Source organism: Acanthopagrus latus, chromosome 15 (genome assembly GCF_904848185.1).
Source record: "Acanthopagrus latus isolate v.2019 chromosome 15, fAcaLat1.1, whole genome shotgun sequence".
Lineage (NCBI taxonomy): Eukaryota > Metazoa > Chordata > Actinopteri > Spariformes > Sparidae > Acanthopagrus > Acanthopagrus latus.
This window is the reverse complement of record NC_051053.1, coordinates 15,629,540-15,645,357: the sequence shown is the minus strand read 5'-3', so window position 1 is coordinate 15,645,357 and position 15,818 is coordinate 15,629,540. Positions and strand designations below refer to the sequence as shown.

General features: G+C 41.4%; 1 protein-coding gene across 3 annotated transcripts in view; it reads right to left on the bottom strand.

The window, feature by feature from the left end:
• Positions 1-20: 20 nt before the first annotated feature.
• LOC119033089 (serine/threonine-protein kinase 32C-like) overlaps positions 21-15,818 on the bottom strand; it is a 77,562-nt gene continuing 61,764 nt past the window's right edge. Inside the window, exons 5-13 of one of the 3 annotated variants that reach the window (XR_005079145.1) lie at positions 14,265-14,302; positions 13,525-13,614; positions 12,892-12,995; positions 12,645-12,761; positions 9,528-9,653; positions 9,034-9,162; positions 5,529-5,596; positions 2,876-3,719; positions 23-1,638 (exon numbers count right to left, since the gene is read on the bottom strand). Coding sequence is in view for 2 of the 3 variants with exons in the window: in XM_037122714.1 (XP_036978609.1) it covers positions 3,524-3,719; positions 5,529-5,596; positions 9,034-9,162; positions 9,528-9,653; positions 12,645-12,761; positions 12,892-12,995; positions 13,525-13,614; positions 14,265-14,302 (868 nt within the window). In the remaining variant the exon portion in view is untranslated. Of the gene's footprint in view, positions 3,720-5,528; positions 5,597-9,033; positions 9,163-9,527; positions 9,654-12,644; positions 12,762-12,891; positions 12,996-13,524; positions 13,615-14,264; positions 14,303-15,818 lie in introns of all 3 variants that reach the window. The other 2 variants (XM_037122714.1, XM_037122713.1) reach the window with 2 other exon arrangements.

The following is a 15,818-nucleotide window of genomic DNA, read 5'->3' as shown; positions in this document are numbered from 1 at the left end:
AAACACACCACACAACCAAAATTACTGGAAGGAGATTTATTTCTTTATCAAAGCAAGTTAAAGCAGCATTTTTATTTTATTTTATTTTTTTAAACACACGGAGCAGTTTCAGTTGGTACAGTAACAAGGCTTTTTCACTGACTCCCCGTTAAAAATCCTGCAGCACGGAAACGTTATGCAAAATAGGATCACAAGGAGGAAAAAGAGTGGTGAAAATCACATGTTTTTCTTCTTCTTCTTCTTCTTCTTGATTTGTTTTCTTGACAGGGCACTGAGTTTCAAACTGTAATCCACAGAGTTAAGACATCTACAGAATGGTACACCTCGAGAGAATCCGTCGGAAAAAAATGGCTGAATAGGAGACATGCTGTTGCTGGTCAAACACTAGCACAATGCCTTTTTTACATTTTTTTTTTAAAAACACCTAACAGCATCCAGAACATTAACACATAAAGAGGGACAGGAGGGTCAGGAGGAATTGCAAGCACAGTCCAATTAGAAATGATCACTGATATATCGAGGAACAACTCCCAACTGTGGGTTAGTATCGTAACTTTGAGAAAAGCTTCACTTAAATAAAAATCTTTATCCATTTACAAATGATTAACAGAAAGACACATCCACCTCAGGCCTGTGTTGACTCGGATGGTCTGTAGGCTGCTTTAATGAGTCTTGGAAATAACTGAGCCTTCTTCGCCACGAATGGAGACATTCAGTGTTTTTTTTAATAATGCAGTAAATTCTGTGCTGGGGTGAAGTGAAAACCTGCCCCAGTTCCAAATATTCTTCCTTTGCCGCACAGACGATAATGCAACATTTAAATCCCACAGAAGGAGACATCACACACACGACTGCTGACCTCATTCCACTCATCCAGCAAGGGCACGAGCCTGTATACTTGACCATTAAGCATTAAGACAATCTATGGGATGCCAAAAGGTACTGCATATCATCTAAAAATATCATGCCGTCCATATAACACTGGAATTATACGATTTTTGTACAGTTTAAAGTTCACGAAACTCACTGTCCAGAAACATTTACGCAGGCCAGTTATACTCTGATTTGGACTGTGTCTATAATCAGGTGAGCACTGAGGTATGCTAATTACCAAAAGCTTGTACATGCACAAATCAGCCAGTAAGGCTCAAGGCTCCAGGCTTTGGCAAAAACAAGCTTATACTGTAAAGGTACATGCAAAAAGAAGCACAGGGCTCGAGACTAGTAACTCCATCACATATTTTGGCGGGCTTGGAGGATTGCCACTTTATATCCCTTTAAAGAAGCTTCTTAATCTAATCATAATGTATAGTGTTTAAAGAAACAGTTAAACATTTTGGGAAGTGCACCTATTAGCTTTATTTCTGAGTGTGAGATGAGAAGATTAACACTGCACTCATGTCTGCGTGTTGAAGTATGAAGCCGCAGCCAAGAGGCAGTTAGCCTAGCTTAGCATGAAGGCTGTGAGACTCTGGAGGGACTCTGTTACACGCCACAATACGAGGATCAGACGATGGACCACAGAGGCAGCACCGTTTGCAGTTACAGATGCTACTTCCATCTTTCATGAGACCAGCGGTATGACGTGACAGGACGAGGCAGGGCTAGCTGGCATCGATCCTGTTGTTCCTTTGCATTCTGTTGATAAAGTTAAAAAAGTTAAAATTCGGGCCACATCTTGCACATTATAGCTGTAACTCAAGCTCAAATTAATTAGTGAGCTTTAGGTGGACTTGGTAAGTTGATTTCTCACCTTGGACAGAAGCTTTGTATTAAACTAATTGCCTCGCAGCTCAACTCACAGACACGACGGTGCTATAAATCTTCTCCTTTAAATCTTGTAAAGAAAGCCAGTAGGTGCATTTCCCAAACTGCCTGACTATCACTTTAAGTTTCCCCCCCTTACCTGAAATAGATACTTTATACATTATCACAATATGATTGTATAAATGATAGTATTTTCACTTGCAGAAGGAACACTGACTTTATGTTATACTGGGAAAAAGAGACATACATTCACACACTCAAAGTTCCTTAGAAATGGTTATGCAAATGGTAGAAAAGCTTTGGCATATTTTGCCTACAAGTTGTGCCTGCACACTTGGAAAGAAGAGCAGAGCGAAGCAGTGTGAAGCTTCACGCGGCTCTTCCTTTAGTTTATACGTCGACTTCGCAGTCCCACATAAAACTGTGGTGAGTTTAATTACCTACACTGTATGCTATTTACATGGGTTTCATTTTATTAGGCCTTAGGGTTTCAAGGTGGACCTCTGCTACATGTTCTCAGGTGTTCAGACTGAGATTAATGGCCCCACCTTAAAGGTAACACTATCACTATGACAGTAATAGACTAGCTCATCTCTACGAGTTGAAGTACCAGCAGGGCACAGCTACACATTTAAGTACAGCCCAGAAACAAGCTCTACAGGGAGATGATCGTTACACTAACCAAGCACTTAAAGAGATGATGACGTGTAGTGAAGCAAACAGAGCTTTCTAATAGATTCTTAAAGGATGGGATTGTTGGTGATTGGTATTTAATCCCCAGAGCAGTGTTTCCGTATGCTCTTTGAGCATGGTGCAGGGCTAAAATGCTAAATTTTGGTAACCATTACAGACACAGTGACAAGTAAAACCGCTCATTCTGATTGCTGTACTGATTCCCCGTAAATGACAGTACCTTATCGTCCTTAAAAAAAAAAAAAAAAGCTTGCGAAAGGAATAGTTTGCTTCACACTAGCATTTTAAACTATAACGCACCCATGGCTACGATGTGATTAACGAATACTGATTATCATCAACAGGCACCACTTTAAACAGGTTCACAACATGAAACCAGCCACATGTTCTTGGCCGACTGCAAATTAACACTTACTGTAAATGTGTCCTGGGAAGGTGTTGCAACAGGAGGAAGGTGCTCTGGGGGAAATGAAGAACGGTTGCTCCGAATTAGGGCAAACCTAACATGAAACAGGGCCGAGGGGAAGAGTGAGCTGAAGACACAGGCAATAATATAAAGTGAGTGCCTGCGTGTGCTGAATAATTCAGTCGTCCCCATCAGATTTGAAGCAGGAAGGCGGAGAGGGCGTCTCCTCCGAAAAACCACCGACCCCTCCAAAAAACTGCCGACTGCTATTGCTCAGGATGTCGTCATGCTCGCGGAGCTTTCTGCTTGTGAACAACACCTCCTAGTAAGTGATACCTTATTTGTCATGCTATACTGTAACATTGCATAGAAGTTAGAGCTTACTCTAGGGGGTACAGTAGGCAGGGACTCTCTGGAAATCTGCTTCATTCATGCCTTACCGGAAGGATGCTACAGAACAAAAAAAATAAAATAAAAAAAAAATAAGGAGGGGGGAATGGTGGGAGCCGTGTTGGGTCCTGCTGTGCGTCAAGTCGGACCTGCTGTGCGTTTTCCTCCGCTCCTGGCTACAACAGAGGAGGGAGGTGAGAACGTATCTATTGGCATGGCAGCAGCATCCAGAGAGACCTGCGACCGTCACTTTGAGGCGATGTGGCGCTAGCAGCTGCCGGGGGAGGAGCACACCGAACCGCACATGCTCAGTTTGGAGGAGGACTCGGGCTCCGGCTCGGGTTCTGGTTCTGGCTCGAGCGCGTCATCGTCAGTGCCCCCGGCTTCAGCCTCTCCGTCGCCGTCTCCACCATCATCATCGCCCCCGGCCTCTGACTGACCCTCCTCCTGACGCCGTTTCAACCTGAGACAGATGGATAACATAATGTATATGCATACGTGCACCATATGTTGACCTCTAAATCTAATTCTAAGTCGAACCTTTAACCCCTCAAATGAAAACAGGCAGCAAATTTCTAATTCTATTTTATCCCTGTGAACACATTGGTCCTCAGAGAAGTAGTAAGAAGAAACACACGCAATGAAAGCAGTCAAAGGGAATGAGAGGCCTAGAGTCTATTACATAGTACTTGTCTCTGCTGTGCATAATTCCAGACATTATGTCCTCCATTATAAATAGAAGAAGTTTGCCATTAATTAGAGCAATGGGATATAATAAGACATTTGCCAAACAGAAGGATTTCAGTAACGCTGCAGTGGCAGGACCTGGTCAATAATGAATGAGGCAATAATTTAGAGCAGCACGGAGCCAATATTCCTCCCTCTACATCTCGGAGAGGACACATTTTCAAAAATAAATTAACCTAATAGACTTTATTAATGTATACTGTGTATATATTACAGAAATACAGTTTATGCACAATATGTAGCCACAGTCTTTGATCATCTGTGGTCTACATAGCCAGGTCATTTCATTAAAGAGGCTTCGGTTTGGATTCATGTGCAGTTCTCTCCTTTAAGCTGAATGCCTTCATACATCAGCAACTTTATCAAGATACACTGCATGCTCCATGGCTGTGTGTTACAGTGGACCTGCAGTAGATGAGTAGCCGCAGCTGATACAAGTTCCGAATGTTCCTTATCTCCTGATGGTGTTTGCCTCAGCGGTTTTGCGCTGCAGTGATGCTTCAGGGTGTGTTCAGTGTTCATCCATTCTTTAGTCCCAGTCGTGTTGTAAATGCGGTGAGGTGACAGTGGGGGAGATTACTAACTGTCAATCTTTGGAGTGGGTCCCATCATTTCTAGCAGTTATGATAACTGTGTACTTCCCCAAGTAATTTGCTGAGATCTGAGTCGGCCAGGATGAGGAACATGAGCAGTCAGAGGCCGTCATCCACAAGCCAAAACTGAGCCAATGAGAAAACAATGCAAATGGCGTCACGATTGACTACAATGTTCGATAGCAACACTGGCTTTCTACTTCCAGGTTTAAGATTTCTCGGTATCAGCATTGGTGTATGGGGTAATTGGGGTAATTCATAATTATTATTTCTTCGGTAACAGTAACAGTAGGCTGTGTTGATTTTATAGTATACTACCTGCAAAGAAGTACGCTATAAAGACTAGTACAGTATATACTGTATACAATTAGTCTCCAGTATGGATTTAGGAAAATGGTATTAGTTTTCCGGACTACCAGCTATGGGTATGCATGCTTTTGGTTAGCGCCAAATTAAAGTGGAAGAAATTTGGCAAAACTGTTTAAACGGTTTAAAACGTGAACAATTATCTGAACAGTTGTGTTTTCCAGTCATGTTTCAACAACGCCACAATATGAGAGCATATGAGTATTACATGTGGTGAAGAAAAGTAGTTTCTAAGGAAAATGGTAGCAGAAAAACAAACAAATTCCCAAACTAATGTAATTAGACAATTAATAACATAGCATTGTATTGTCATTCATCTGTGAGGACTTTTTTTCATTCCCACGCACCGATAAATACAACTGAGAATTGAACTGAGAGGGTCTCAAATAAAGCCATATTGTTGTGAACATCAGATCTGACTCTTATGATATTTTTCCTCCTGCCTTCTGCATCCAGGAGGATGATAACTTTCTCTCTGCACTGGTGCATAACTGTTGGATGACGACACAGGAAACTCTGCTTTTAGCCCAGATTATAAATGGTCTGCTGCTCTTGTGTTCACTTACTTCTCACGGTTGAAGATCATGAACTCTTGCTGCACCACTTCAAGGCACTCGTGTAGGTAGTCATTCTCCTGCGGGCAGTCAACAGAAAACATCACCGTCATCATCTTCCACGTCAACATCAGCCTCGTTATCGTCAATAAGGGCCACAGTTAAAACTCTACATCAGCTCGGATCAGTCAGCTGCCCGACCTCCGAGGTTAAAAATGTCTTTTTCCTCATTTCCTTTTTATCCCTCGTTGCTCTTTTTAGACAAGTCATGAATTGTTTGTGAGCCCTCCTCAAATTGGATGTTTGGCCCGAGACAGAAATAGAAGCTCATATTTCCGAAAGCACTTGAGGCCATGACAACAGCAGCGAAGGCTTCATAATTTAATAATCTTGGTAATAACGCAGTATGAGCGCACACAAGCAGGCACACACACACACACACAAACACACACACACACAGAAACACAGAGTCTCATAACCCTGTTATTGTTCGAGGTACACACTCCTTGCACGTGCTGATCAGTGCTGATAACACGTGACGCACACACACTGAGGAGTGACGTTAATAACACTGATGTCATGATGACTGTCTGATGGGAATGGACCGTTTCTCATAGACCTCTCATATACAGAGAGGATATCTCCTGTCTGCACTAAATAATGTCTCAGTCACACAGAACAAGGAAGAGGAGACAAAGTGACTCCAGCAGCGTATTTACAACATGATCCTGGTTTCAGCACAAACACAGAACATCAGGAGAGACCTGAGCCGTTAATCTAGTCTTTAATTTCACCAAAAAAGGAAAGTTCTGTCATTTATTACTGAACCCCATGATGATGGAAAGCTGGATGACATTTCATCGTTCACAAAACATTTCTGGAGGTTCATAGCAAAACAGCTGAGGTATTTATAAAAACATATAAAATCAACCAAAAAAACCCCCCAAACTATTGATTTGAAAAGACTTTATTTACACCCTTGACATGTAGTCAAGCTTGTGTACCACTTCAAATAGGGTGGCACCGATGCTTTACCTTAACAGCTACAGTGAAGATGTCAATTTTTAAAAGGGTGTAAATAATGTACCTTCAAGTCAAATTTAGGATCTCTGGGCTTCCTGAAACTTTGTTTATGACGAGCTGTATAGAGCCATTTAATGTTTTCTTTGGTTAAAAACAAGTCTCCAAATACTTCCGTTGTTTAGGAGAATGCTGCAATGCCAATTTTGCCACTGCAGTGAAGCTCCAAAAATGTTTTAATGACTATGAAACTTCACCTGACTTTCCATTGGTGAGTAGATTTATTTATTGTTCTAAGGGGGAACTTATTCTTCAATGTGAAGGATTGTCCTTTTTGTCTGTATGCCTCAGAACTTTAAGAGGCTGTACATCTTTGGGTCATATTATTTTCCCAGGATTAAGTCAATTTAAAAAAAAAGAATAAATAACTGCAAGGGCTGAAACTTTTCATAATATAAATTAATTGCTTCATTAAAATGTCACAAGCCAGAAACAGCTGATCTTCTCTAAAGTCGTTTAAGTCTCTAAAAGGAATACCTCGACAAGTTAGGATTGGTGGAAGTAGAAGAGAAGATGGAATCTATTTTCATGCCTCTACAGTAAATACGCAGCCTGACCTACCTACTGTTTTTGGTACTGTTTACCAAAAGTTTCAATTTGTACAATGAGAAGTTGCCAGGCAACCTGCAGGGACTCTTTTTTTTAGGTTCATATTTACATGCTGTCATTTTCAAAAAACACATTATTTTTCTCATAACATCTACTGCTGCAACTCGATTCATCATCTGTATAGATGCTTTAGTGTCTGTCTATCTAAGCATCCCTCCAAAAAAAAGACCAGTCTCTCATTGGTCAACTCTCAAAAGCCTGAACAGACTTCAGCCTCTGGGTTTCCATGTAAGCTCTGCAGGTGTGCAATCACTGACTGCTGGGGGCGTGGCTGAGGGCGGTGACTGTATAGTTGTGACAACCTTACAGAAGACCTGAGTCACAGCTTCTGAATATCCATGGATTGAGTGTTTTTGTATATTTGCAATATTTATAAAACACCAGACTTATAATGAAAAGAGACATAGAAATCTCACCTTCTACAATATGTGACCTTAAAAGCTGAAACCTGTGATTTGTTGTTTTAAAGCTTTTGTTTCTGTGCCGCTTTAGCAAACATTTTAATGCTAAAATAAGCAGACTGTTGACTCAAGCTACATATCAAAAAGACAGATATGAAAGTGGTATCAACATTATCATCAGCTCCAGTTGGGAAAGCAAGACATTTCCCCAAACGACTAAAATAATATCCTGCTGTAGTAATCTTCTGTCACGCAGTTCAGTATAGAGTCTGCAAAAGAGATTATTGCCTTATACGATTCCAAAAGATTTAACTAATCGGTGCACTTACAGGACGCCTGCAGAGAGCAAGCTTGTGCAGTCTGTCTTTCTTTATGAATGTGGCACTGTTATTCATTCTGTCTGCTCAGCTGAGAACAGAGATAATTCACAGCAGAAAATAAAAGATGCCAGGATTTAGCTCGCCTCCAATCTAAAAATACACAGTTTTGATGGGAAGTGACAGAGCGGAGACCAAGGTAAACCTGAGCTGCATTGTTATCCAAGACTGGCCCTGCCTCTTCATGTGTGCAGCATCTAGGAGAAGTACTCCGCTAGTGCTGTGCGGCAGGTTATAATTTGCTCTGGCAAGTATGTGTGTGTGTGTGTGTGTGTGTGTGTGTGATGGTGTCCTCTTTGTAATCATTTGCTTTTAGCACCTTCATACTGAAAACAACTCTAATCTGACCTGCACAAGGATGCAAAAATAAAATTTACGACAAAACAGCAAATCGTAGCAATGTACAATGGAAAACAACCATTTAACATGTGGAATAATCTAAGAATACCGGTAGTTGTTTTTACCATCAAAGGGAATGAAGGCCTCTTAACAGATGCAGTGACATCTTGAATTCCACCTTCATACACACACAGCTCCCAAATCCTCCTCCTCAACAGAACATAATGCTTTTAACGCTTTTCAGTTTTTTATCTCTTGTATTTTGAGATAAAATATGAAAGATGGAGCAGATTATTATCTAATCTGATGAATGTGACCCTTCTCTCTTTGAATGTTCTTTTCTGAGACACACATGTGTACAGACCGCATCGCTCTCATAGTGTTGTTTTTTAAATGTCATTGTTTTATTTTGTGGAACACTCCATTCCTTGTTTGAACCTCGCATTTTTTAATGGCTGTGTGAATACAATCTTCTCTTCAATCTATGAGACCTGTTGATGAAGGTTGCTGGATTGTTAAAAAAATAAAAAAAAAAATAAAAATGATGGAAATAGTCTTTGTCTTTCTGCTCTAAATAAAAATATGATGTAATTTTTAAAACCTTAAATCTGTTCAAGTGTTGTCAATAAACCAGACAAACAAAGAGCTCAGACATGGGCCCTGGTATTATAATCAGACAACTCCTGTATAACCACCAGCAACGTCACTCACAGACTGTGAATCCTTGCTGTTGTCTCGAGATCGGTTCTTGGCCAGCCTCTTCTTCTTCTTGTGAAGGGGGCGCGACTCCAAGATCATCTCCTCCAGCTCAAAGGTGGGGTCGCAGTGGAGGCGACCTTTCTGTAGGAGGGAGACGCACACGAGATGATTAGAAACACAAACACCCGCACGCAGGATCATAAATCATCTGCGGTACACACGGAGGGCCACAGAGCGCACAAACACATAGCGCACACTGACGGGAACGTACGGAATAGCACGCATTAATGCACTCACACGCACAGGGTAATTTATTGTAAATCTGTGTACACACACACGGAGATGAAGCTGCATTCAGATTCTTTTGCATTATTTAGTTGCTACACATGCTCATTACCATCGGCAAACACAAAGGAGTGCCTGTGTGTGCTTTAAAGTGTTTATTATGTGTGTGCCTACGCATGTGTGTGTGTGTGTGCGTTCGTGTCTGACTGCTCCATACTAACATTAGGAACAAATCCAGCCTCCATCTTCTTCTCGTACACGGCGTCCCAGTTGACGTCAGCGAGGTAGGGAGATGTCTGCATGTCAGACAGGCCAGAGAAACGATGCTCCGGGTTCACTGTCAGTAGCTGGAAGGAAGGGATTTACACACACACACACACACACACACACACACACACACGCACACACACACACACAGCGATGTCACCTACTTCATGTCACCTTCTGAATCAAAATATCACCTTCACAACTTCTCTCCTCACTCACAGCCAGGCTCTTCACATTGTGAGGCGAAATAAACTCGACAAATCGAGGGTGGAAAATAGAAATCAATCTGATGGTTGCTTTCCCTTCTCTTGTGCAGTTTGAAAGAGCAGTTAACAGAAACCATGAGCAGCCGCTAAGCGTGGCTGGGCCGGGTGAAGCAAATGTAACAAGGAGCCAATAATCTACTCTAAAATTTGTAATCCTGGCTTCATCTTGCCATACATTTCTTTTAATTTGGAATTGGATATATTTTTTTCTAGACTATCATTTTTATTGCGAAGTGTAAGTGTTCATTGTTTTAACTTTTTAATATTAAACAAATAAAAAACACATTTAGATAACAAATACATGATATAAATGATATATTGATATATCACTGCCCCCTGCTGCAGGAAAGCCAGCAGACTCAACAACTGCCACCACATTTAGCCAATTAGCCTCTGTTAGCCAGAGCACCAATTACATTAAAGCTGCTGTAAATGCCGTCCTTCTTTTGGCATCTCTTTCCATTTGGCTGTTGGAAATCTTGTCCCTCCTCTCTATGTCACCACACGAACATGCAGGAGTAAATATATAAATGGATACCGTGGGCAGGGATACCAGAAAATGTACTTTCTCTTTTACTGCATGAGCAGGGGGAGGAGAGACATGGGTTAGTGACCAGATACTCTATAACAGTTGCCCCATTCACACAGGAGAGGACGCATTAATGCCGCAGCAGCTTTAAAGCTACTGAGGTTTAGTTATTGCTTCTGTCTACTGCTGTGTTTCCAGCAGAAGCTAGCTGGTTGTCCATAAACGTTCCCATTCTTGGCTTTTTATGTGACAAGCCTACTGGCTGAACATCTTAGCAGTTATTGAGCTCGCTTGCTTGAGGCGCAGGGGGCACTGTCATTAGAAAAATGACACGGAATAAAAGAGTCTAAGGTGAAAAGCAATTATGACATCAAAACAGAGCTTTGGAAAATTAGTTTGTCAGTAAGAAATGACAATGTAGTGAGAAAAACCTGGTTAATATGATAACGATATGAGTTGTAATTTATTTAATTAGGCCAATTTTACAAATTATGGATTGTTTTTTATCTCACTTAGTTATTCACGAGCATTAATTCCACAAATGATCATTTAATATCTGTATATGCTGCCACCACGCTCCAGCAGAAAACCCAGATTAATTCGAGTCTTCACTGATGCAGTAACCAACAGGGGGCACTGTTAATCAAATCAGCCGCTCATCAGGTTTGAATCAAAATTGTTGCACTGATCAAGACAGATGATGGCCACACATGAGAGGAGTCACTTCATCCAGGGAGGAAAATAAAAACCTGGTACCATGCACGTGCATTTTTTAATGGAATACCATCTGTTTCATCTCTCTCCTCGGGGAAAACACTGGAAACAATAATGGGATGTGGCTTTTGGTGTCATGTCAACTCTCCTCTTGTGCTTTATTTTCCTCCTTTGGTCAGAGGTTGATTCAGTTTTCTCCTGCAGGGCCGGTTAGGTCTGTCTCGGTGGAGTCCAGACATGGTAATCGATCATCAGCGGAGCGGAAGAGACCAACGCTCCGTCCAGAGCGCTCGCTCAGACGCACAACACATGCACGCACTCATGCTCACACTTTCACTCTGCCAAAAAATATCCTGCCTAGCAATTCGTGGTTTTTCATACCGACTCTGAGATCCTGTTTTAAAATGACAACAATAATACCGCCTGAGGGGATGAGATTACTTGTTTCCAGCACAGTTTCACTTATACAGACATACTGACACAAAGCAAAATAAAGTAGACTATCATTATCATATAAAACATGCAGTGTGTGTTTCAAGTAAAGTGTTGAGCAGATTTTATTTTGTTTGATGCAAATTATCTCATCCAAGAGGTCAGTTTTCACTCATAATAAGAAAAAAGGACTTTTCGAGGCTCAGTATGAGGTTAAATTACTGTTAACATTAATATTATCAGCAACAATACACTGGTTGACACACACACACCCACTCACTGTCTCTTCTCTCACCCACGTGCTGTGTTTCTATGCTTCCATCCCTCAGATGCCCATCTGTCGTTTTTCTTCTCCCTTGCCCTAAGGGTCTCGGCTCATCCTCCCCCCCTCCAGCTCCAATCCCCCTTCAGAACCTGTATCTTCTGTTCCTGTGGCTTCAGTGCTTTTTACCTCAGGATGTACCCCAATATCACCTCTACATCTCTGCTCTCCTTCCCTTGCCAGAGTAAACAGTATTTGTCCAAGCAGAGGGGTTCCTTTACGTCAATAAAAATAAGATGTGAAGCAACTTGCTTCCACATACCTTTGTATTATTTCATTTTTTCGTAAGTTCAAGCTTTAAAATACGTAGGACTAAAACTGACAAACAATAAAAACAAACAAATGTCTCCATGATGAAATCAATATGCCATTAAATGCCCCCAAATAATTATCTAAATAAAAAGTAGGCATTTATGGTTTATACATTGTCAAATAAATGGTTTCTGTTCATGTGCCTCTGTTTTTATTTTCCATTTAATTTTTAAACTTAACTATGATTATTTTAATTTTCTATGTCTTCTTTACAGACTGATTTGTCTATAAATTGTCACAGTCCAAAGTGAAGTCTTTAGAGTGCCATTTTTGTCCAACTAACAGTCAAAAAAAGTTAAGAAAGTTATAAAATGTGCTATTAAATAAGATCAAGCACAGTAACAAAACTTCCAAAATTACAAGCTGGAAGTTGGGGAAGTTTGGGATTTTTGCTTTAAAGGAAAACTTAAATGATTAATTGTATTTTCCAAGGTAAATCCAACTATTTCAGTGACACAAGCTGCTAGTACACGATGTCCAGTTATGTCCAGCTCACCTTCCTCAGGAGGGAAACCAGGTCCTTGGGCCAGGCTGAGTTGTACTGGACACTGACTGTACTGAAGAGCTGAATCAGAGACTCCACTGAGTTACTGGCATGGATGTCATAGGGCCTCTGGTGTGAAAACAAGAGGAAAAAGAGGACAAATGGAAAGATGAGGAAGAGAAAGAGGTGAGGAATTCACAAGAGGTTCAGTTTTGCAACACAATAACACAAAAACTCCCAACTTCCCATCGAGCCTTACCCATCCACGCAGCACTTCGAATGCCGTCACCCCTAGTGACCACCAGTCTACTTCAAAGGCGTACCCCGTCCCTCCACTTACAAAAGACTGGAAGATCTCTGGGGCTGAAAGCACAAACAGAATCATTTCTGAAAAAGCTTTTCAAACCACCATCTGTACACGGGGTAAAAGAGCAAGTGTTCCTTTGTAAAATGTCAACTGCAATTGTTCATTCTCCCTCAGCAGGGCAACAAAATCACTAGAAAAGATGGTTGTTGGGTTTTTTTTTGCCTCAGTTTTTCCACAAATAAACACAGGATGATTCCATTCACACAACGGGCAATCAAACAATCTTACTTTAATACACTGGCTTGTCACATGCTTATAATAAAAGTCACACCCACATCCAGTTGTTATCTCTGTAAAAATGTCAGAAACAGCTAATTAATTTAGCTGTCTTTTTTCCCCCTTTCTTATTAGTTTATTCATTCTGAAGGCAACATAACTCCATTCTCCTATGCCAAGAACACAACAACCCTTCTTATAATCCTCTTTTTATGCAATAAGGAGATTTATTTGCACAAAACAATCAGACATAATGAAACCAGACATGGTTGACAGGACGGCTGTGATGCGGCTGCAAAGCAAAGTTACCCATGTAGGGCTTGGTTCCAGCTAAAGCTGTGGCTCTCTCCCCGTCCTTTATGATCGTTGCTATGTTGAAGTCTGTCAGGTGAGCGTGACCTGAGAAGAAGCGACCACAAAGTCCATTAAACCATCCAAACTTTGGTATTTTTCAATAAGTGCCTCTAAACACAGACAAAGTCAAACATTTCCAAGTTAACAAAGAAAACAAAAGCTGAATTTTAAGTGAACCGGGTTTTTGTCCTTGTGGTTTTGTGTTTGAGGCACACATTCCTGCTTCCTCTGACCTTGTTACCAGTTTGACTCATTAGCAGCTTGCAGGGTCATTTTTGTGTCCTAGTTGTCAAGACTGACTCAGTCTCCATGCTGTCTGTATAGTTACTTAATGGCTTGGGCTATTATGTGATTCTCATTTTTTCTTGACACATTGACAGATACAAACGTAGCTGTCCTTACAGGTAGCTGTCAGCGCTAAAGTGGGTTTTTATGGACATATCTACACATAAATGCAATCTCTCTTTTTTTCGGGCAATTTCACTGACGTAAGAATCTGTTTAAGAATATATCACGCACATATCAACAAACATCCCACGATCAAAGGTGTATAAATGTTACTAAGGTATAATTGTGGATTCAGTTTGAGGCTGTCACAGATATCTGACTAACACAGAAAAAAGCTGCCTGTAATGGCTTGAAATGGAGAATATCTGTGTGCAAACAAGATTGTATTAAACGGTTAACACCCTTACCTTGTTCATCCAGCAGGATATTGTCTGGCTTGACATCTCTAAAGGACACAATGACAGACACACATAACAAAAAAGATTAGTCACTCAAATAACAATCATACAGAAAAGCAACCTAATTTTAATACTAGACACTGCAAACACCAGCCAGGTTTTATAACCAAATGTAGTGCAAATACGAAACACAGATAAAATCCCTTTTACTCAGAACGCCAAAACGAAGGCTCACAACAAGCACACACATAGCAGAGCATTACACTCCTGCAACACCCTGATAACTTACCCTTCCAGACAGACGTCGATTTGCCTCCGTTACGGCTCTGTTACTACCTTCTCTAACCTTTATACAGACTGCAAGGTGGAAAAGCGCCCCGCCTTAAAAAGACAGTACCAAAGATTCTTCAGTGATGCGCCATAAACCATTCAGCGCCAGAGCAGAACAAGAGGGTGAAACAAGATCGCGTACCTAACAAGAGCGTACTAACTTTCTATATTCCTCGAATTTCCATTAAGTTTTTGCGCCACACTTCTGGTACTTCTATGAAAAAAAAAAGGCGGTTGAAGACACACAACTCACATCGTTGTTGTTAGTAAAAGAGTTTCAGATTCAGGGTATTTGCTAAATGCCTAATTTGCTCCATTAAATCCAAGTTAAATCACAAACACATAATTTAACAGTGCCTCGAGTTGTGTAGTTTGTCGTCAGGTGGGAATGACTTAGTTTAGATGTGTACAGTATGTGTGGATGTGAAAGTCTGTAGGAGGTGGTGATGCAGGCTGATGATGCATGTGTGAATTACATGTTAGTGCAACGCATGAAGTGTGTGTATGTCGGTGTGCGTGTGTGTGTGCGTGTGTGTGTGCAGTGAGAGGAGGGGAAGAAGAAAGCTCTGATTCCCTGCATTTCAAACGCTGCCAGAGCACATGAGAACACAACCATCAGCGATCCCCCTGGAGGCTTGCGCAGGTTCGTCTGCACATGCTTATTACACTGGGCACCCATGCAACTTACACTCGGTTACACGCTCGCACCCGTGCACACACACTTCTCGACATTTCCTCCAAGTCCTCCACAGGCAATTAACGGAGCGCACACAGCTTATTTAATTATGCTGCACGTCACGCTGGTGTGGAGAATACACTCGGTCCACAGAGGGCGTCTACACTTCCCACAGGATGCATTTGTTCATTGCGGCTATGCAACGCGAAGCTGATGCTAATATCATCTGCCAAAACTCTTGGAGGGGAGTGGTGGAGGCGGTGGTTATGGATCCAGCAGTACAAGGCTGCAGGGAAATACATACATGTTCACAGAATCGTAACACGACTGCCAGCTGCAGCACCGTGCCTTTTTGTTTGATGTAACAAAATCACTTAATGTTGCATTCATTCTGCAACAAGCACAGGAACACCATTCCAACGTGAAGCGGCATGTCAAGTGAATTCTTATTTTTGCACAGGAACAAATCAGCTGTGTGAGGTGGTCTAACAGCGTGCCAGTTTAACGTGCAGAGTGAATGATGAAGACAAATGAAGCAACCCGAGGGTCTCTGCAGA